The sequence below is a fragment of the Rhea americana genome, unplaced genomic scaffold (assembly GCF_003343005.1).
Source record: "Rhea americana isolate MKP2758 unplaced genomic scaffold, rheAme1 scaffold_136, whole genome shotgun sequence".
Classification (NCBI taxonomy): Eukaryota; Metazoa; Chordata; class Aves; order Rheiformes; family Rheidae; genus Rhea; species Rhea americana.
The window spans coordinates 2,457,219-2,477,823 of record NW_028185439.1 but is presented as its reverse complement, the minus strand read 5'-3'; the positions used below and the strand labels follow the sequence as shown (position 1 = coordinate 2,477,823).

The following is a 20,605-nucleotide window of genomic DNA, read 5'->3' as shown; positions in this document are numbered from 1 at the left end:
ATCAGGCTATGAACACAAAACAAGACCTGTTGGGTGCCATACAAGAACGATTGAGGTGCTGAACGACCAGAGCCAGCAGCTACACTATGCACTTGTCCCTGTCACCAGACAAGTTACGAGGAGGCTACAGGGAGCTATGGCATGGAGGGGCCTGTCATAATCCCACTTGATTTTTGTAGCAAGTGGGTAATGTAGCCAGCAAGCTAAACACACAGCAGTGGCTCTGAAAAGGTAGTTCCAGAGGTGTTCAGAGACATCTTTCTGCTTATATAAGGCTTGATTCCTGGTCACTACAGACTTCCATTTGAATGTAGCCTCACTGCCAAGTGAGGACTGGAGCTCCTGCTCTTCCCCTTGCAGCACAGCAAGGCACTCAGTGCCAGTGAGAACCAGGCTGTCACTTGAGTTGAGTTTTGCACCGGGGGTTTCCTGCTTCTGCAGCCCTGCAAGGAATGTACCCACTTTCCAGGGGTTGGGATGAATCCAGCAATAGACATGGCCCTGTTAGCTTAGTTAGGAGTGAAAACAGCCATTCCTGGTAAGATGCCTCCAGACCTCAAGCATGCAATAGCCTGAAAATAGCCCCAGCATGAAGAAGAATCAATTACACGTACCTTGCTGGAAAAGGGTCAGTGTGACTGAGGTAACGACCAAGAAGAGGGCCTTGATGGGAGGGAAGTGGGCAGGCTCATGAGCAAAGATGTGAACCAGCTGCAAGAGACAGAGAAAGATTGAAGCTGCTACTGTCCCTGCACTCTCCCAGCCTTCCCAGGCAACAGCAGCCTGGCTGGACAGCACAGGACTTTCTGCACCCATCACAGCCACAACAGGGAGAAGCCAGGGATGCATGGTTTAGTCCATGGTACAGTGACTTATGGCTTAACCCATAATAGGAGGGCAGAGAGAACCAGGCTTGTCCCCACATGGAGGTCACTGCTTCAGCAGAGGCAAAGAGCACTGCTTGTAATGGTGACTCGCTCAGAGCAGTGAGGTTAGATCACTGTAAGTATAGGATACCAAGGCTAGGTAGGAGCAAGAGGCAGCTGGCAGGAAGCCTTGTGAAGCAGTAAGAGATGTGCTGAGGCAAAGGCAAGGAGGGACAGCAGCCCCCTTTTCCAGTCCAGAGTCTGCCTCACATGTAACCCTCCTGGGATGCAGGTATGAGTGCCGGCAGCCCAGCGGCCACCCCGCTGCAGTGCCAGCCTTGCTTATGCAGCTCCTTACCTGCCGTGTGAGGTCAATGGCAGAGGCCTGGGGGATGGTGCTATACATCTGCCCCAGCATCTCGCACAGCTGAGGCACCATGGGAGCAAAATCATCCAGAAGGGTCTTCACAGACTTCTCAAAGATGGCACAGACAGACTGCAGGAGAGGAGGGACAGAGTGAGCAAGAGTCTTCACGAGACCTTCTGCTAGTGGGGCAGGGTTTGACAGATAGGTCCTATCAGAGGGAAGAGGTGGCAATGAGGTATGGAGAGCAGCCAGGCAGAGGGGCTCATATCTGCAGTGGTGCTGCTGCTTTACTCTGCAGCACAGGTCACTCCCACCAGGAAATATCTCTCCAGCTGCAGCAGGAAGGCATCTCAAGTGCCAGGGAGAACAGTACCTTGTGGCATGTTGCACCTGGAAATCACTGGACTGAGTAAACTGGAGAATTTCCAGAAAAGATGACACAGAGGATCAGAGCAGAGCTCAGTAGGCCTCATCTCACTGATGATGACAGGGCCTATATAACTGGAAAGGAGTAGAGCTGATCTGGGCAACAGACAGACAAGCACAGCAGGATGGTGCTAGCAACAGCAAACAGTGCTGGTGTTTTGAGCAACCCAGGAAGACACCCTAAATACAAGCGGATGTAAACGTCTACAACAGGTTGGCAGCATCACCCAGTGGCTGTCCTTTTCTACCCCCCATTTAGATGCAAGGGCAAAGGCAGAGCTGCAAACAGTAACACATGAGGATCCTGCTTACCTCCACCACCTGGGCATCATTCAGCCACTTGCTAAGGACCTTCTGTATGAGCTGGAAGACTTGCTGCAGAACCACCACCACCTGTGAAGAACAAGACAGACTGAAAAGAACTGGCCCCTATGACACTTAGGAGGGGAGATTCAATGGTAAGTACAGCCTAGATCCAAACCTTCAGGCCTTCTGCCCTCTTTGAAGCTGGGAAACTCCATTCCCTGCTGAAGCAGCCTGGCACAGCTCATAGCTTGAAGGCAGCACCTGGGTTGTCTTCAGACCGGAGCCCAGCCAACAGAGATCTTGCAAGTAACCTCTGCCCACCTCAGAGGCAGTGGGAAGAGCCGAGGGAGCTGTTTTAGCTGGAATGCACCAGCACTGCCCTCTCCATGATAGACACTGCATTCTCCATTCACCCCACCTTACAGCCTCTCCTTCCGGCATCAGCTGGGCAAGGTGCGGCTTCTGGCTAGGCTATGACAAAGAGCATCTGACCAGTACTGTACTCACTGGGTTGGGTCCCTGCTGCACAGGCAGTTTCTTGACCTCGGTGCTTTCGTGGTCATCATCGTGGTGGCTGATATCTAGAGTGGTGAACAGGTTGGAGAGCAGGCCCAGGATGTGGATGATAGCCAGCTTATTGGAAGGATTGGGCTGCCAGGTAAAACAAAGCCAAAGTGTGATACAGACAGCAGGTGCTCCACAGTCATGCCTTTGGGATCCTGAGGAGCCAGGACTGTCGAGGCAAAGTGCCAGAGAAGGGGGTTCCCTGCACTGCACTCTCTTACTTTCCCTTTCTACCTTTTCGCTGAGCCATGAGGCCTCCTACCTATTCTCACTGGTGAATGAAACCTGGAGGATGCTCAAGAGAACCACACCTTCCTCCAATGGAGAGCAAGTCAAGATAGTCACCCATTGGGCAACACATGGGATATCACATGAAGGAGGAAGCTGCATGACCAAAATGTGGGAGGGCTTCACTTCAGGGAGGCAGATGCTGATCCAGACAATACATAGCTTGCAAGAGCCAAGGAGCCTCTGGTCTTACAGACATATGCTGCAAAGGAAAAAAAAAATCTGCAACCTGGCTCAGTCTGATTAGTGGCTCTGCGCTGCTCTGCCTGTGTTAGGCAATTAACCCAAGGGTGAGGAGAAAGATGCCCTATGTTCAATAGTGCTGCTTCAATACTCCACCTCGTGGGGTTACAACCAGCAGCACAGAGAGTGGGAGAAGCCACTTCTGGATGGAGGTACAAGGGCACAAGGGCACTCACCGTTTCATCAGCCAGCTTTTCCAGCTGCTGGATATAAGGAGTGATCAGGGAATGCAGGTTCTTCAGAATCTCTTCCACTTGTAGAGCAGAGAGTAGGAAACCAAGAGCTTGCATCAGCCACATACACTGGCTTGTCTGAGTCAGAGAGAAGACAAAGGGGCAGGTTATTGCCCAGCCTGTAGCCCTCCAACAAACCTCAAAGACCCTGCTCGGTGGCTAGAACAGCCACCTGAGGCTGAACCACAATAACCAGGAGCCTTGGTGTGCTGCTCTCAACTTGCCCTGCCTGGGATATCCTAGGTACATACCATAGCAGGAGAATGGGGCACCTCTCTACCAGTGCTAGAGGGCAGCACTTGGAGAACAAATGTTCATCTGCTACCACCTATCCTCTCCCCAGCTTCCCTTCAAGGAAAGGCTAATGCCCAGAGATCTCCAGGCCAGCAGCACTTACCCTACCTTGGCATTGGAATCTTTGCACAGACCCATCTCAGTCCCCATGGTGTGAAATGTCCTTCCCTCTGCTGTTTGCAAGCTGTTTGTCCCTGCACCAACCTCCCTTCCCTTTCCTCTTGCAGCCTGCTACTGCACTGAGGTATCTCTGCCTCCTCATGCTTGCAGGGGTCAGGAACCACTAGAGACAAGTATCCTTAGGGGCCTCCCTACCTGTGAGGAAATACCCTACCAACATAACCCCACTCCAGTTCCAGTACAGATAGCCAAAAGATCAGTAGGGCAGCAAGTGGCAGATACCAGGTTTTCCTGGCCCCAAACAAACTAGTTGCAATGCTGAGCTCTCCTCTAGGAACAGCTTAGCTCAAGATGGCATTTCTTGCATTTACACACGAGGACAACTAAAGGCTGAGGCAGACAAACAGAATGAGGCAGGAGTGTGAGCAAGTGACTCTTACCTTGTGAATCTGCTTCATCAGCACTTCCTGCCAAAGGGAAAGGGACAGAGAAAGAGAAGTGTGAGTGCTGCAGAAAACCTCTTCTCTTCTGTGAAGGGACTGAAGGTAGGACTGATGGTAGGACTGAAGTGGGAGGTCATGATAGCAGGTAACAATTTGGGCATAGTTGAGGAACAGCACAAAGGCTTTGTGCAGGTCTCCTCACAACCAGCCACAGGCAGGGAACAAAAGCCTCATCCTGCACTAAATTCTCCTCCCTGCATCCGTCCCACGCAGCTACCCAACAATGGGAGCTCATGGCCTCAGACAGGCTCTGCTGCAGGACAGCTCCAAGAAACAGTGCTCAGTTATCCCAGTTAGAAAGAAGCTGCAGACCTACCAGGTCACCAAGGAAAATCCAACTAGGCTATCATCAACACTGCCCTCAACAGCAAAATTATCCCAGGTGAATATCAGGGCCTGGAATGTCTCCAACCAGCTCTTCTGAGCCAGCCATACCCATTTACTGCAGTGCTCAGAGTTTATGAAAGATCTTAGGGGATCAGACCAACGGTCCCTCTAACCCAGTACTCTGTCTCCAGAAATGGCAAAAAGAAGTCTTCATGAAGAACATGAGACAAGAGACTTTCTGCAGTCCACTCCCCCTATACTTCCCCAACATCAACCACTTTGCAGCACAGATTCCCCTCAGGGAAGGGGATGGTGCTCCCTTGGCTCTAAAAGCAGAGGCTCATATTCTCTCCTGCTCCTTTCCCTTCTGCAGCCCCTTCCTGCTCCCCCACAGGCCCTGGCAGCCCCCAGAGCACAGCCTCAAAGGGATTCTCAGTATCTAGTAACCCCAAGTTCCAGCTCTTACCTGTGACACAGCAACAATGTTGGCAGCATAGGGTGGCAAGTCGTACTTGCATTCCCGGCATATCTTCTTCAGGGTGGAGACACTGGAGATGGAGAGCTCAGGGTTGCCCAAGGCCTGGAGCACCAGTGGCAACACGTTGTTAATCATGACGGGATGATCAGCCAGCCACTCTGACAGGGCCCCTGCGCACACAGACAGCATCAGAGACTGCAGGTATGCACTGTGGCAGTCAGGGAGCTTGTTCTCTACATCCTGGGACATTCAACTTTGCTTTTCACTGTTATTATTCATCTTCCCTGAGAAGGGACAGCAAGAACTCTGCAGCCAAAGAGAGCCTGGGCTAAATCCAAAGCAGATGGCAGGAGTGGTGTGAGGGTAGGCAGAGCAGAACACACAAAGTGGCTCAAAGCCCAGAGGAATTAGCACAAAAGTGCCAACTCAGTAGAGGGTGGCACTGGCAGAGGTCTGTGCAGGACAACTCCAGCAAGAGTGGTCTCAGATAGGGCTCCCTACTCCCTAAGGGCGGGAGACCCTCCCAAAAGGGTTCCCTCCCCAGCCTGTGTGTGAGCAAAGGTCTCACCAATAGTGAACATGACGGTGTCAGCTAGCTGCACATTGCTGATGCTGATCCGGGGAATGAGGCCAATCAGTCCTGGAACCACGTCGGAGTAGTTCACATCAATAGTCTCAGCGATGGACTGGAACCCATAGAGTAAGGCTTCTGTGTGCTGTCAGAGAGGGAGAGGGACTTTGTCAGAGCCATGTGCTGACCCCCAAAGCCTTCCCCAGCCCACATGCCATGGACTAGCTCAGACTCCAATCACAGAGGGCAAGGAAGCTGAAGAATTGGAGACAACTGCACAGTCAGGGCAAACATGCACAACAGGCTTCAGGATACATCCATCCCAGCTTGCCTGCAGGACACACGAACAGCGTGAAAGTTGTCCACACAATTCAAGAACTGCGGGCATCCCACTTGATGGGATGGCAGCCTAAACTTGATGAGCGTCAGCAGACTGCCAGTGTGACAGACACTGTCTCAGCACTCAGACAGCAGGGAGCTGCACCCAGACTGCAAGTCACTGCTCCTGCTGGCTGGCTACTGGCTCAGCTGCAGACAGTGATGAACGAGGCACTATTCCAGCCATCTGAATCTGACAGTGACGGCTGGCTGATGAGGATGCCAAGGTGAGCAGATACATGCTGATTAGGCTGCTCTACAGAAGCACCCTGGCCTTCCTATCTGCATTCACAGTGTCAGCTACGCTGGGCTACCAACCAGTCTCTCTCCTCCCACTGCTCTGGCTCTGCTCAGGGCAGTGTTTAGGGCAGCAGTGCAAGGGAGGGAGGCAGCTTGCTTCCTGCCAACAGGGGCAGCCACTGAAAGCAAACCTGGGCCTTCTACGGCACCCTCACAGAGCTGCTTCCCCTGGAATCAGCCAGGGCATTCCATGTTTAGCAGAGCAGCAGAGTGGTGATGCAGAAAGGACATGGAAGGCCTCCAGCATTTATGCTGTGCCAAAATAACGCAGCACCAGAACAAGACAGGCAACAACAAACCACCAAAATCAGACCCCAGCTGATCTGTGGCCTGTACTGAGGAACAGAGGGGCAGAAGCTGTTCCTTTACCCAACAGACCCTGAAGAGCTCCTACATCTCTTCTGTATGTTTGGTGACCTGCAACTGATCTGCTCACAAGGCAATCATACTCCCCACCTCTCTATGATGTCTCTTAACCCTCAACATTGCACAGCGAGGATAGCTTCCTCTGCTGCTGCCAAGGGGCTGGTACACTCTCTCTGCCTGCCTAGCAGCCTGGTGTCCAGGTCCCCTCACTCACCTGCCACGTGGATGGCTGCTCTGTGTTGGTAAGGAGACGTCCCAGTTTGTCATAGAGGCTGCTCAGAAGCTCAGCGCCCAGCATCTCATACACATACATTAATGTGTCAGAAATGTCCACCCTGCAGAGAAGAAAGGCACAGGGGTCTCCAAGTGCTATCACCATCCCCTGCAAAGCACTCCATGTGTGAACATGCTACGTCCTATCCAGTTTCCTGGTAGGGTGAAGATGGGCAGCACCTGCCCACACAGGCAAATTGCTAATGGCTGCAGCTCTGTCCCAACTTAATAATGCAGTTTAAGTCCTACTCCCAGTGTTTCCTAGGCAGGGCAGTCAGTGTCATAACACATCAGCTCATCTCCAAACCACCACCACAGGTGAAACCACTGTTGGTACAAGGGCCCACGTCCTTCTTTGGATCTCCCCACAGCATTGCATTTCTTATAGAGCTCAGGCTCCAAGGAGGCAGGACACCACCTGTGTTCTTGCCTGCCTAATTAGCAAACCCACATTTGGGCCCAAAGTCACATCCTGGCAGAGAGCAACAGGGCCTCAGCTGCAGCTGTACCTGTATATCCGAAACTGCTCCTTCTCATCTGAAGACCAGAAGCCATACTCCTCATCGGAGGGGAACTGGGCTTTGTGTAGCAGCACATCCACTAGCTGGAAGTAGACAGGCCTGTACACTTGCTGGTATACTGCCTGCTTATCTGGCTCAAAGGAGAGGATATCATCCTGGTGGTAAGAGAAGGAATAAACCAGGTGTTGGGAAAGGAATGGGAGCGAGCACACCTGCTGTGCGAGGAGCTCACAGGCATCTCTCCCCAGAGCTAGTAGAATCTTTCTCACATCAGACGTTACATTTCCAATTCACAGAGCTGACAGAGTCCCCTGAGGTCCACCTTGCACAGCGTGGGGAGACCTCCTGAAGCCAGAGCCCTTCTGGAGCAGCAGCATAATTACCTAAAGGCAAGACACAAGGAGTCCCAGCAGCTGAGCTGGCCCTCAGATGTTTGAGAATAGTCTCATTACAGAGGGTTAGCACTTCTCTAATGTGTCTTCATCTTGGAAGCATGGCATGCCTTGGATCCCCCTGTGGAGCAGGCTCAGATCAAGCTACTTTGGTGCCTGGGGAGCACAGCCTTCTCCTGCCTGCATACACACAATCTGACCCAAACCCAGAAGCACCAAGAGGATGTGGAGAACTTGATTGGTCTGAAAAGCCAAACCATTCAGCTGGGCCCTCTGCTGCTGTCAGCACAGCACTGACGTCGTTCCCTCCTCCCTACCCACGCTCAGTCACACTGCATCAGATTGCAGAGGAGAGGAGCGGGGGGGGGGGTGAACTGAGACTAAAAATAGATCATTCCCATGGAAGTGACATTCTGCCGCCCTCCTTCCTGCCAGTGGAGAATGCCAGACTGGCGAGAGCTGCACTGACAAGGCCTCTCTCCCTTCTGGGGGCAGACAGAGCCTGCAGCTGCAGAGGCAAGGAGCTCGCTGCCTCCTCAGCCTGCACACAGCTCAGTGCAGCCACAGGGGTCGGGATTTCTTTTGCTCTAGAGCTAGGAATGCCTGGGCCATAACTAATGCTTGGAGCAGCAAGGCTCTAAAGGCAGGCTGAGGAGAACCTCCTCACTGAGTTCCAGTATGTATCACAAAATCTGCCACCTCTTCCAGTCAAACATTCACCCTCTGACCCCTTGCAATAGTGAAGCTTGTCTGCAGAGCAGGGGTCATATCTCCTAGGACACATTTGCTTCAGGGGGCTTGTCTCCTACTACCATGCAGGCTGAGCCATAAGACCCTGTAATGGCTGTCCCTGTCTGATAACAAGACAAGGAGTTGCTGGCTGCACTCCCTGCTTCAGCCAACTCTTGCGTGACACAGCAGGAAGGAACCAAGAGCTCAGCACCTGCCCTGAGCCAACCCACGGCATCACACAGAGGGCCATTTACTGTGCTCCAGCCCTGGTGATCTGAGCCTAGCTTTACAAGGCAAAAAATACATGCTACTGGCTCAATACAGAAATGGAGACTCAGTAAGCATCGGAGAAACAGCTGTTCTTCCCTAGTGAACCTGGGCCATCTCTCCCAAACCTGGGTTCAAGGCAGGGGTCTTCATACAAAGTAGGTAAATTCGGCAGGACAGTTCCAGCTGGTAGATATGAGTGGATGGAGATGGTGGAGTACAGTAGAGGCCAGGCTCACCAGGGACACAGCAACATGAAATCAGAGATGCTCATTCCCTCACTTCCAATACATGTGGCCTATGGGCACTGGATCCCAGGAAAACAGACCCCTTTCCAGGAAGCTGCCTGCACTGATCAAGGCCATGCCAGAAGCCTCTCTAGCTCTAGCCTTCCTCCTCAGATACACCATGACTGCAAATCCCATAAGGGTGTAGCATGCAGTCAGACAGCATGTACACTCCTCTCTGACTGCAGCTGGCACGAGCATGCAGCAAGGAGCTAAACAAGCAGGCCTGCTGCTGGGAAAATACTGGAGTGTGAAGTTTTAATGAGTTATGTTAATGAGGCTCTTGAAGTCTGGCTCAGACTTCCAAGGAATACTGAAAGTGGAAAAAGTAAGCCACAGGGCCAAGATATCTGAATGAACTCTCCTAGAGTGGGGCTGTGAGCACAGGATAAGGGATGTAGGAATTGGAAATCCCTGGGGGATACATACAGCTAGGCCAGGCTTCAAGGCTCCTCAGCCTGCTGCTCATGGCCCTCAAAAACAGAGCCAAACCTAACAGCCACCTCCTTCCTTTGGAAATGGGACCACATCACCACTCAGCAGGGAGAACACCCTGCTGTCCTGCAGCAGGGCTGCTTGCCATTTAATAAAGCTGCAGCTGGGCTTGTTCCATACCAGCATGTGTTCCTCATTTGGGTGGATCCAACCCTCAAAGGGACAGGTCCTAAATACCTGCTCTTGGCCTGCTTCCCTTGCAGGAAAACCCCAGGCTCATGCTAACTGCAGACATTCACACACCCCAGGGTCTCCACCCCAAGGACAGTTTCCAATTTCCAGGAAGAACAGTCACAGGCTCCCAGTGTTTACTCCTGCTCCAACATGCACATTCACCTGAGACCCCTGGCAGCAGGGACAGGCAGTCTGGAGCCCATCAAAAGTCCTTTTTGACAAGAGAAGGGCTGTTCTAGCATCAGGCATGGCCTTATCTTCTCATTTTGCCCCAAAACTGAACACTGCAGCAAGCTGTTCCTCAATAGGAGTAAGCCAAATCTGCTGCTCCTTTCAAGAAAGGCAGCCTGGAGGCTGCGGCTCTATTCTGGACACTGCACTGCTACAATCCCAAGGGCAGTGCATCCCCCAGTGACAGCTGGCAGCTCTGTCTATCCATCTAGACCAGCACAAATGAAGCACAGCAAGCGAGCGGGTTCATCCTAGAGACTGAAAGGAAGGGTGAAGCCCAGGCACACGGTCCAAGCTGTGAGTAGGTAAGCAGCAGCCCACTGCTCACTGATGCTCCACTGACCCACTCACTGCAAGGAGCTCCCCACAAGCTCACAAGCAGAGGCCAGATACAAGAGCAATGAGCTTGGAATAAGCTGCTCCAAACAGCATAGCCAAGGAAATCCCTGTGAGGGAAGGGTCCTCCCTCACCTTACGGACTGTCAGTATGCTCAGAATCCAGGTGCACGGCTGGGACCCTGTGTTGGGACTCCTTTCCCCCTCCTAAAATGGAGGAAGCCCAAGATACCCCTAAGGGGCTGCATTCCCCTGCCTCCTCCACCCCAGGCTCCATCCACACATCTGTGTTTTAGGCTCTGCCTCAAGCACAAGAGGGAGATCCCCAAGGCAGGCCGCCCTGCAACTGCCACTAACCTGGAGTGTATACCAGAAGGTGAGCGTCAAGGAACTGGTGGTTTCGTTGACAGGATAGTGCCCAGGGATGCCAGTGCAGAACATGATCATGTTAACCAGGGCCAGGAAGCTCTGCCAGTGCTCCACCTGGTCCAGTAGGGCCCTGGGGAGCAGAGAGCATGGTCAGGGTGGCAGCACCAACACTGCAGGCCTGGCATCTCTACAGAGCACACGTCACCCAGTGCAGGACAGATCCTGAACGAAGCAGCAAGGAAACAACAGGCTGCTGCAAACTGTGTTGTTATTGCAATCCCCAGCATTGGAAAAAGCAATTGCCCCAGGAATCACAGAGTAATTTAGTCTGGAAGGGACCTCTGGGAGGCATTTGGCCCAACTGCATGCTCAAAGCAGGAAGAAAGCACAGCAGCACATGGGCCCCTAATAGCCCCAAGCAGAGGGAAACTGCGGTACTTGGCATACTCTGTCCCAAGCACCCCTTCCCACCACAGACATCCCTTCACTGTTAGTGTGGGCTCTGTGCTGCACCTTTGTCCTAACAGAGCTGGAGGTCAAGAAATCCCACTGGCCCTTTGTCTCACACCTAAACACTAGAAGCAAGAAGCAAAGGCTGTCATGGGTGTGCGGGGTAGCACTTGATCTCAGAAGGTCGGGGGTGAATCCTCCAGCCCAGCATTTGGAGAAGATGCCAAGATATCAAGCAACATGGGTTTGTCCAGACACAGCTGAAGCAAAAGGATCAACTGGGCAGTTTCTTCTTCCAAGGACCCTCCCTGGCTCCCTCACACACAGCACACATGCACATGAGCAGTGAGGTCCTGGCACTCACCGGGAATGGTTCTCCCCCAAGGCCACAGCAATGCGGCAGATCCCATGCGACGTCTCCATGTCCCCACTCTGGACCGCCTGGCGTAACTGCTCTTGAAGCCCCAGCACAGGGGGGATGAGCTTCAGGAGGGTATTCACATACCTGCAAGTAGAGCCTGAATCAGTGCAGGGCATCACCTCCATCAGCACCACAGCACAGGCTTCTAACAAATACGGTCCCTCCTGCCACGCTCCAAGGGGTCCTGCTCAGTTTTCCCTAGTTAAAGGCTGCTCTGTGGAACGAGATGAATCCTGAAGCCTTTGTTGCTTACAGGAACTCTCTTCCCAGCCAGTGGTAATGTGCTGCTGGATGGAGCCCAACAGCTGAAGCCCTAGGCATTCCAACAGTGGAGCCTCTGCAGGTGAGAAAAGGGTCGAGTCAGCTGTCAGGACACCATGTAAGCTCTGTGCAAACTCCCCATTATGCCAAGGAAAATTATGTCTGCCTCTGCTTGTACCTGCCCAGCAGTGCTGCCTGGCACACCCTGGGCTAGCAGTAACTGACTGCCCCTGCCGCAGTCAGCTCTGTGAGAGCTGAACTCCAGCTCACAGCACAGCTCTGCAGGGCAGGTGGGAGACGACAGGCAGGAAAAGGGGAGACACTGCAGTCCTTCGGGTTCTTCACCACCACTGCCTACAACCAGTGTTTCTTAGGTCTGCACTAAAGGCAGCCAGAGCAGTCAGGAGAAAACAGCAAGCAGTAGGATCCTACAGCATCTCCTAAATCACAGGCGAATCTAGACCTCGCTCTTTGCCCCATTCGCTGGCATAGAGAGCTGAGGGATTCTCCCAGTGAATGAGCATGAAAGGCATTGGGAAGGTCAGGCAGTGCCTACCATACCAAAATATAAGCACCCAGTGCAACTAGATGAACAGGCTGCCACCCTCCAAGATATCTACTACTGCACGACACAGAGGATGCCGGCCCCCTGCGTGTCCTCTGGGCCCCTGGGGCTCCCCCAGCCCCGCACACTTCTTCCCTGAATGCTTGCACCCCCCTCCCTCCCCGTGAGCAGCACGGCAGCACTCTGGGCCCACACTTGGGCAATCTCATGCATGTCAGTCTCCCCTCTGCTGCTGATAAGTGATTGTAACCAAGGCAACAAGCAAGGAGGCAGCGAAGGTGAAATGCAGCCCAAGGCCCCTGGAGAGAGGCTGCGCTGGAGGCTCATCAGCAGTCTGTCGTTTACCTGGCCAACGAAGCATGTTATCTGGAGATGCAGCTATTTTGTATGCTCCCTGCCTGCCCTGCCACACGCAGGTACTGAGGCCAGAGATACTCAGGCCAGGAGGCACACATGATGCCAGTTCTCTTGAGCCAACCATGGGGAAAAGGTATAAATGCTGTCACCAAGAGAACTCCATCTTCACCCAGAACTGCAGGGCTGCCCCACTGCCCAGTACACGGGCAGTTCTTGCTCTGCCCACTCATTTGAGAGTGAACAGAGCCATCCTGTGCCAACAGTACAGGAGGAGAACCATGCTGAAGGTTTGGTCTAGGTCTGGACCAGCACCAGAAGATACAGGGAACAGCACACCTCCAGTCTCAGCTCCCCTCTGCCCTGGTAGTAAACAGCACCCTCCTAGGCTGTGTGCTGGCAGAGGGTCATTGCCTCATTTTCTCTCCCCATCTCCTCCAGAGAAAGATCTCATGGCGGAGGGGCAGGTATTTTTGCATGTAACATTTTGAAGTCTCTAATGCACTGAGTGATGCACGTGGCAGTGCAGAAATACCTGTGCTATGGTGCTGATGGAGAATGTGGGAATTCACCAGCTTGTCTCCCTGGGAAGCATGCTCCTTTGGACTGACCTCAACTACAGCAAGGCCAGCACCTAGACAGAAAGGCACAGAGGACTTTCTATTGCCCCAGCATAGTGCAAAGCCCAGCCTGCCTCTTCAGCGTTGGCCTCACGCTATCCTAGAGATGTTTTCATGACTTTAGAGTGAACCAGCAGAGGTAGGTTTGTCATAAATTCCTAAAGACCCACAATGAAGACATCTAGATCTGAGCTAGTCTTCTGGGCTTCCTGTAAAGCCAGAGCAAACCACATGGATTTGCTTCCACAGTGCAATTCATCTTATGTTAATAAAAACAACTCAGAAAAGTCAGGTGAATCATGTTCTGTGAAGCCCCTTATTCTCTAAGCTGCTTATATAGACATCTAGCAGATAATTCAGATGAAAGGTCCATGGTTAGGAAGGAGAAATCCTACCCTGGGCAAATGGTTTCGACCAGTAACACAAGAGACACTCCCAAGCCATATACTAGCATATTTGTCAGCAACCCTCCCAAGCCAAGCTCAGCCTAGAAAACAGTTAGACTCCACAGAAGGGTCAGAGCCATCTGCTTTAGCAAAGCCAGCATAGAGAGGGGAAAAGATGGTAGCCAGGAAAGGCTGCCTGCAGAGAAAAAGAGTCCTTAAGGTACATGCCAGGAGATAGATACCATGTTTGCTGGCAGAAGCCTCTCCACATCTCAGCCTTTCTGCAAACCACTACTGACCACCTATAATACAATCAAACCAGGACAGGAAAAAACCCAACATCACCTCAGCTGGATTAGGCCTTTGGCCCACCCAATCAACTAGCCTGTCTCCAACAGCTGACAACTAAGAATGTCTATGAAAGAGTGTAGGAATGTGTCAAGCATATGGTGACATTTCCTTATGTGTTTCTCCAGAACCCAATGATTCTGGCTACAGTTTTCCTAAGCAAGATTTGGTATCTTTGTATTTAATAGCTTAATAGATTTTTTTAAGAGTTTGTCCAGTTACTTCTCAAACCCCTGTGAACTTCAGCATCCCAACATCCCTGTAGCACAGCTCAATCTCTCACCATGGAAACAACACCTCCTGCTCTTTCTGCAGTCCACTACAACTTCTTTTATTGGAGAGAGACCACACAACTGTGTGTGGGACAACCCCATGTAACCACCAGGAGAGGGGAGACACAGGCAGCTCACATGGGCAATCTGGTATGTCCTGATCTGAAGTCTGAACCACAGAGCACCAAGACCTGATGAAAAAAATATTAAAAATCTGTTTCTAATGAAGAGCTGGGAAAACTCTTCCAGTGAAATTCCTCTTCTGGGATTCAGCATAGTTGCCAAGACTAGAAAATGAAGGGCCAGATGCCACGTGATCTTGCTAGCTCCGTCACAGAAACAACACCCTGTTTCTTTCAGAGAAGCTCCTCAGAGTCTGACACCCTCTCCCCACAATTCAAATCATGTGTACCCACCCCATGGAGATGCCTCTCTACTATCGAACACCATCCACCAGGTTGGAGTGTGGGCAAAAATGCTAAGGTCTCCCACTCCAGCACGCTCAATCAGCTTTCTCACCAGCTTAGTCAGGGGATAATCTTTAAATAAGACAAAACCCAGCCCAAGCCTCCTCTGCAAAAGAGATGCAAGAGTATCTTAGTTCCTGTCCTTCTGTGACTCAGGAGCTTCCTACTGTTCCCAAGATTGAAGGTCTGTACAGATATGATGGAGTCCACCAGTTTCTGGCCAAGTGTCCAAGGTTTCTTCTCAAGAATGCCACATCCTAACAGAAGAGCAGCATCCAGGCAGATTCAAATAATGCATGAAGCCAAGCTTGCTTGAGAGACACAGACCTCCTCTGGAAAAGCAGAAGGGTTCCAACTGCCTAGCAGACAAACAGATCGAACACTTTGCACCTACAGATCTCTGCTACATCACTTCTAGTAACACCTCAGAGGTAGAAAAGTAAACTCTGCTTCCTCCTTTTCTAGAAAAAGAAGTGGAATCCCCCAGCACAAGCAACTTACCCAAAGGCAAGTCAGTACCAAGGCCAGGATGAGAACATAGAGCTCCAGCCTGCAGTCCCATACTTGGTTTGCAGATCATCCTGTCTCTCCCAGCAGGCTGTAGCGCCAGGTTCTCAGGATGAAAAGCAGTGCTCATTGCTCATAAAAGCCTTGTCTCTTCTGGGTCTCAAACAAAGCTGCTGTAGGAGAGCCTCTGCCTCCTACCTCCAAGCCCCTGACAGCAAGCTGGCATGCTGGCCAAGCAAGGATCTGACTGAACAGCCTCCTTGGCCAGGCAGGACTGAGGATGTGCTTCAGAGCAGCAGCTCTGCTCTGCATCTGATGCTTTGATCAAAAGGTCCCTCTGCGCTACTGCATTTGGGCATGGGTGGCTCCATGCTGCTCCCTCCTGCATTGGGTGACTGCTGGCAGATGAGGAGCTGTAGCACAAGAAAAACCTTGCAAGAAGGTGTCAACACTCTCCTGGCAAGATGACTCCCAAGTTGTCCCTTGGGGCAGAAGCAAAGGATGCTCAGTGTCAGGCCAGGCTTAGCTCTGCTCTTTGGAGAGGAGACTAGATATCCAAGGCTCACTCCTACTGTAGCTGCCCCCTCAGCCCTGCCGATACAATCATAGGATGAACTGACATCGTACCCACAGGGATGTAACCTCTCTGCCCTGATCCCACCAGGTCAAATGCAGGAATAGTCCTCTTACAGAGTCTTTTTTATATAGGTCACCACTGGGCCTTTTGCTGACATTAAAAATACACCTGCAGAATTTTCTCTGCAGAAATGTTAATGAAGCCAGCTGGGAGGAGTGAAAAGGAAAGGCATAGGGCCTGTGAAAACCACAGAAACCTGAGGGAATCAGGGGAGCCCAGAGACACATCCTGTCATTGAGCAACACTCTACAAAGCTCTCCATGAGCTGAAGAGGGCCAGGTCAGCAGAGAAACACTGAGGATGCTCTGAGCCTGCAGCTAAGGGCAGCAGAGCACACTCAAGCAGCACAGAGCCAGGCCTCTGCAAGAACAAAGGCAGGAGACCATGGAGGAAGAGAGCAGCTGAAAAGCAGCAGGAACCTCTGAGACTGTCAAGAAGAGACAGAAAGGTCAGGAGCCTCCCTGGGGGCTCTGGGGAGAGCTGGATTTGCTGCGGCGGAGCTACAAAGCCGGAGGGGCGGGACTGCCACCACTAGGGAAAGGAGGCAGTAGGAGGAGGGAGGAGGAAAGGAGGATACAAGAAACAAAGAGAAAGGGAGCCCACGGAGGTCTGGGGGAAACAGCAGCCCTGCACGCTAACAGGTCCCCCTGTGAGCCGCACGGCTGCCAGTCCAAGCACTAGAGGAGGCCAGGACATTTCAAGAGCTAACAAACATCGGTTGGAACCAGGATACTAGGGCCTGTGTGTGTTCAAATCTCGTCTTCTGCTGGCACTCTAACTCCCTTTTGCTCACAACACCAGAGGCAAGGTCAGTAGGGACCAAGCCAAGAAAGGCGTAAGCAAAGCCCTGTAAATCACGCAGAGGGACAGAAATGGGCTGCTCCATTACTCCAAGGGAAAAACAGCAGCTACCCAAAAAGAAGCAATCCCCTCGCTGGGCTGTTTGTGCTCCCCTAAAGCTGATCCTCAGGACGGGGCAGGCATACATACTGCCGTTACAGTTGCTGGGCAGGCGGTACAAATCCAACTGCCACCGCCTGAGCAGTACTCAGATACAACGGCAGGAGCAAGGTAAGGTGCTGGGCTGGCAGAGGACCAGGGCAGCAGCAGCTGAGACAAACACAGGGAAATGACTCCAGCCCCCAGAGAGAAGGCATCCACAGCCCTGCTGCCCAAGTAAAGGTACCTCCAGGCAACAGAAAAGGGGTGTGAACAGCAGATCCCAACCCCAGTACCAAAAAGGAGCAATCAGAGCTGTGGAAGGAAGTCCAGAGCTCGCACATCCCATGCATGACGGACAGGCACAGCAGAGAGAACAGAGTGCAGCATAGTCCCGTTTCTACCCAGTCCCCTATTTAGCGTCCCTCTCTGCTTGGGGTGCGTCCCCTGCTATCACCTTCATCCGTCACACAGGCACATCACGAACCCTTTGGAGGGGCAGAAAACTAACTGCCCGTCCAACTACTTATGAGTGGGAGCTGGAGAGGAAAGCAAGCTGCTGCAGTAGGACATTTGTGCCTCCTATTTTGGGGTATCACCACAGAACTGACTCCTTCAGCAGCCCACTTTTGAAGACATCCAAGATCTCAGCACTAAGCAAAATCCTGCTCAAGACAGCCCCTCTTTCAAGCAGCTGACAGTCCCGACAAGGCGGCAGCCGGGACGGCCGCACCACACGCCGCCTGGCAGGGCGGCTCTGCCGACAATGACTCCACTGTCCGGGCACCTCCAGGATCGGGGCTGCTTCAGCCTGACACACACTGACCAGCCTTTCAGGCCAGCTGCTCACTTCCTCCTGGGCACTGCCCACCACAGGCAAACATGAGGGTACTCTGCCACGGGTCAAAAATCCTGACAGAGTGAAGGACTGAAAGTAAGCCCAGGTGGGGCTGATGCTGTAAGGAACTGGCCAGCGTGGCAGGACTAAATGGGACCAGACACTCCATAGCAGCATTAGCACAAGCGCAGAGAGAAAACTCTCGTCTCAGTCAGGGAGTCAGAGTTAGTCTGACTCTTCTCACTAAAATCCACTTTGAAAGCCCAACAGAAAGCTCAAACTTTTAATACAACTCAGAAACAGTACTGCAAGGCTAGGCTCCTTCACACGGGGGGAAATAGAGACTTCCAAGATTCAAGGGAAATGAAAGGGATGGAAGGCAAAGAGTCAAAAATTTCAGAACTGCATGCCACCTTCGCAAACAGCATGGTTTTCTATAGCAATGCTGTTACAAGGATTTGGGCTGGCCCATAGCCTTTGTCTGCTACGAAGAAAAGCTGCTTGTGGTTGTCTTCTGAACATCAGCAAATGAGACAGCATGTCCCAACACACAACGCTGTGTCAAAATCCTGACGGGTTCCTTTGCACACTGGGACTACTCTCCCGATGCACTTTCATCTCTGATGGTGTTCTTTCATCTTTAATGAGGGCAGGCCCACGCTGCTTTTGAGCCAGGGATTGTGCTGGCTGCCTCTGCCCTGAAACCAGGAGAAGGACAAGTGCTTAAAATCTCAGCAGCATCAGCACCTCTGCAGAGGGGTCAGAGCCTGCCTGATGCACAGCAGCACTAGCTCAGCCCAGCCTTCAATTAAACCCTCCTCTCAACCAGGAAAGGGGGAAGGTTGCTAAGCAACTAGGAGGAGATGTGACCAAGGGAACCACGAAGCAAATGCACTTTTGCGGGCATCGGTCCCAAGAGCTGACAGCAACTCAGCCAACACTGCCAAGCAAAAGGGCTTAGGGCCCTGCAGCGTGGTCCGGGCAGGGCCTTCCTCATCCTGGCTTGTAGTTCAGCTTTTCCAGGGGCAGTCGCAGTCAAGAACAAAAAAGGATGAGCGCTCAGCTGGACTGAGCTGTTAGAGTCAGGGAAAGGGAGAAGAGAGACAGGTCTAGTTTAGTTATCTTTGCATCCAATAAGCTCCTTGGCTTGACAAGAGGCATGAGGACAGCAGGGAGTCTTTGAGCTCTCTCCGGCCTGAGTCAAGGCAGCTGCTCCCCTGTTCGGCACTGCAGGGTCTGACACACAAGCCAGATGGGAGACCTTGCTTAAGAGGAGGGTAGATACGGGCTATGGCTGCCTTACTGTCATGAGGCACAACTGAGAGCTCTCAGGCACTGCTGCTCAAAAGCACCACCCAATACAAGAGGTGGATCAAGAGGAAGGAAGCTGCTGCTGCAGAGACAAGGACCAGCACAGAACCTCTGAACACAGTACTTAAAATCACATGCTCCAGTCCACAGGGAGGATTAGCCAAATGGCTAGCAACATCTCCACTCCAGCCCAAGCTGGGCAGTCTCTGGGAAAACCCTCTAGCAAGATGGGCAGGAGCAGTAACACGCACAAAGCAAAGCTGCCTGCAAGTCAACTTTAGTGCAAAGCTTCCCAAGACCAACCATTTAAGACTGGGAGACTCCAGATGCTTCTCACATCTCCTGCTTCCAAATCCTATCATCATCATTGCCAAGGTCTAATGGTAGCTGGAAAAAAAGCCTTAAGTTTTTCCTTTCCATCTCTATTCCTCAGTAGGTGTCATACCAGGAGCACCTCCCTGCAGTAAGAAAGGTGTAGGAGAGGTTGCCCTTACCTCTGGGCATCTGGCTGGGAAATGGCATTGACAACAGCCTCCACTGCTGTGTCAAAGAGCTCTGGGTCCTGCAGGGAGGTGAAAGCTGCTTGGATCAGGTTCTCACAGTCCATCAGCGGGATCTCCAGCTGCACCCAGCTAGAGAAGCACTTCAACACCTTCTGCTTGATGAAGCCCGGGGAGTCCTGCTGCTGCAGCAGCTGTTCAAGCAAAGGGAAGACAGAGCCACACTCCTGTGCCAGGACGCTGCGCACCTGGCCTTTGCGGTACTGTGGCAGTCGGCTGGTCTGGAACTCCTCTGGCAGCACAGTCAGCAGTTCCAGGAGTGCTAGGCACCGTGCCCTCCCGTCTACGTTGGAGTCCTCTGCCTGAAACATGCGCACCATGTCTGCTACCGCGCAGGGCCAAGCCTCTGGCATCATGCTAAGTGCCAGTGAGGCCAGCGCCACACACAGCCTGGTGAGCACAATCTTGGAGCCACTGGCGAAGCGGGTGATCTGGGTGAAGAGCTGAGACTTGAGGCTTTCATACTGATCCGCTGGGATGTCATTCCAGTAGCGGGAGATTTTAATATGGAGAGCGCTGGCACCAAAGTACTGGATCTCAGGTACCTTGTCCGTATTGAGAAGAAGCCAGCTGAAGTGCCATGCCTGGGGTGAGACCTGGGCCTGCATCAGCCATTTCTGAGCTAAGTTCTTGTTCTCGATGTTTGGGTCGTAGTATAGCTGATGGAGAGCCTGAAAGAGACAGAGGGGCATCTTAGAACTAAAGAACACAGCTGTGTTCTGCCCCAGCAGGGCAGCATTAACCTGCAGCAGGGGCAGAGTCCAGAAATCGGCTCACAGACCACCCATCAGCAGGTAACCTGTGAAATCAACCCATTTTCCTGCCTTACACTAGAACAGCCTGATTTAGATGGCCTCCCTCATTAGACTCTTAATGTAGTAAGAGCTCTGGCAGCAGGAAAGAACCTGAAAACTATTTTTCCCCTCCTCCTCTTCAAAACCAGCGCTCTGGAATATTCTTTT

At 52.3% G+C, this 20,605-nt stretch overlaps 1 protein-coding gene across 5 annotated transcripts in view; it reads right to left on the bottom strand.

The window, feature by feature from the left end:
• The window catches only part of IPO13 (importin 13), a 31,712-nt gene extending 11,339 nt beyond the window's left edge, over window positions 1-20,373 (bottom strand). Inside the window, exons 1-13 of one of the 5 annotated variants that reach the window (XR_014894968.1) lie at window positions 19,578-20,373; window positions 11,522-11,662; window positions 10,696-10,837; window positions 7,413-7,579; window positions 6,845-6,965; window positions 5,584-5,731; window positions 5,004-5,185; window positions 4,148-4,174; window positions 3,237-3,371; window positions 2,473-2,616; window positions 1,972-2,052; window positions 1,225-1,362; window positions 615-711 (exon numbers count right to left, since the gene is read on the bottom strand). Coding sequence is in view for 4 of the 5 variants with exons in the window: in XM_085298225.1 (XP_085154351.1) it covers window positions 615-711; window positions 1,225-1,362; window positions 1,972-2,052; window positions 2,473-2,616; window positions 3,237-3,371; window positions 4,148-4,174; window positions 5,004-5,185; window positions 5,584-5,731; window positions 6,845-6,965; window positions 7,413-7,579; window positions 10,696-10,837; window positions 11,522-11,662; window positions 19,578-20,335 (2,281 nt within the window). In the remaining variant the exon portion in view is untranslated. The remainder of the gene's footprint in view (window positions 1-614; window positions 712-1,224; window positions 1,363-1,971; window positions 2,053-2,472; window positions 2,617-3,236; window positions 3,372-4,147; window positions 4,175-5,003; window positions 5,186-5,583; window positions 5,732-6,844; window positions 6,966-7,412; window positions 7,580-10,695; window positions 10,838-11,521; window positions 11,663-19,577) is intronic. The other 4 variants (XM_085298225.1, XM_085298222.1, XM_085298223.1 and 1 more) reach the window with 4 other exon arrangements.
• Between the last annotated feature and the right edge of the window lie 232 nt (window positions 20,374-20,605).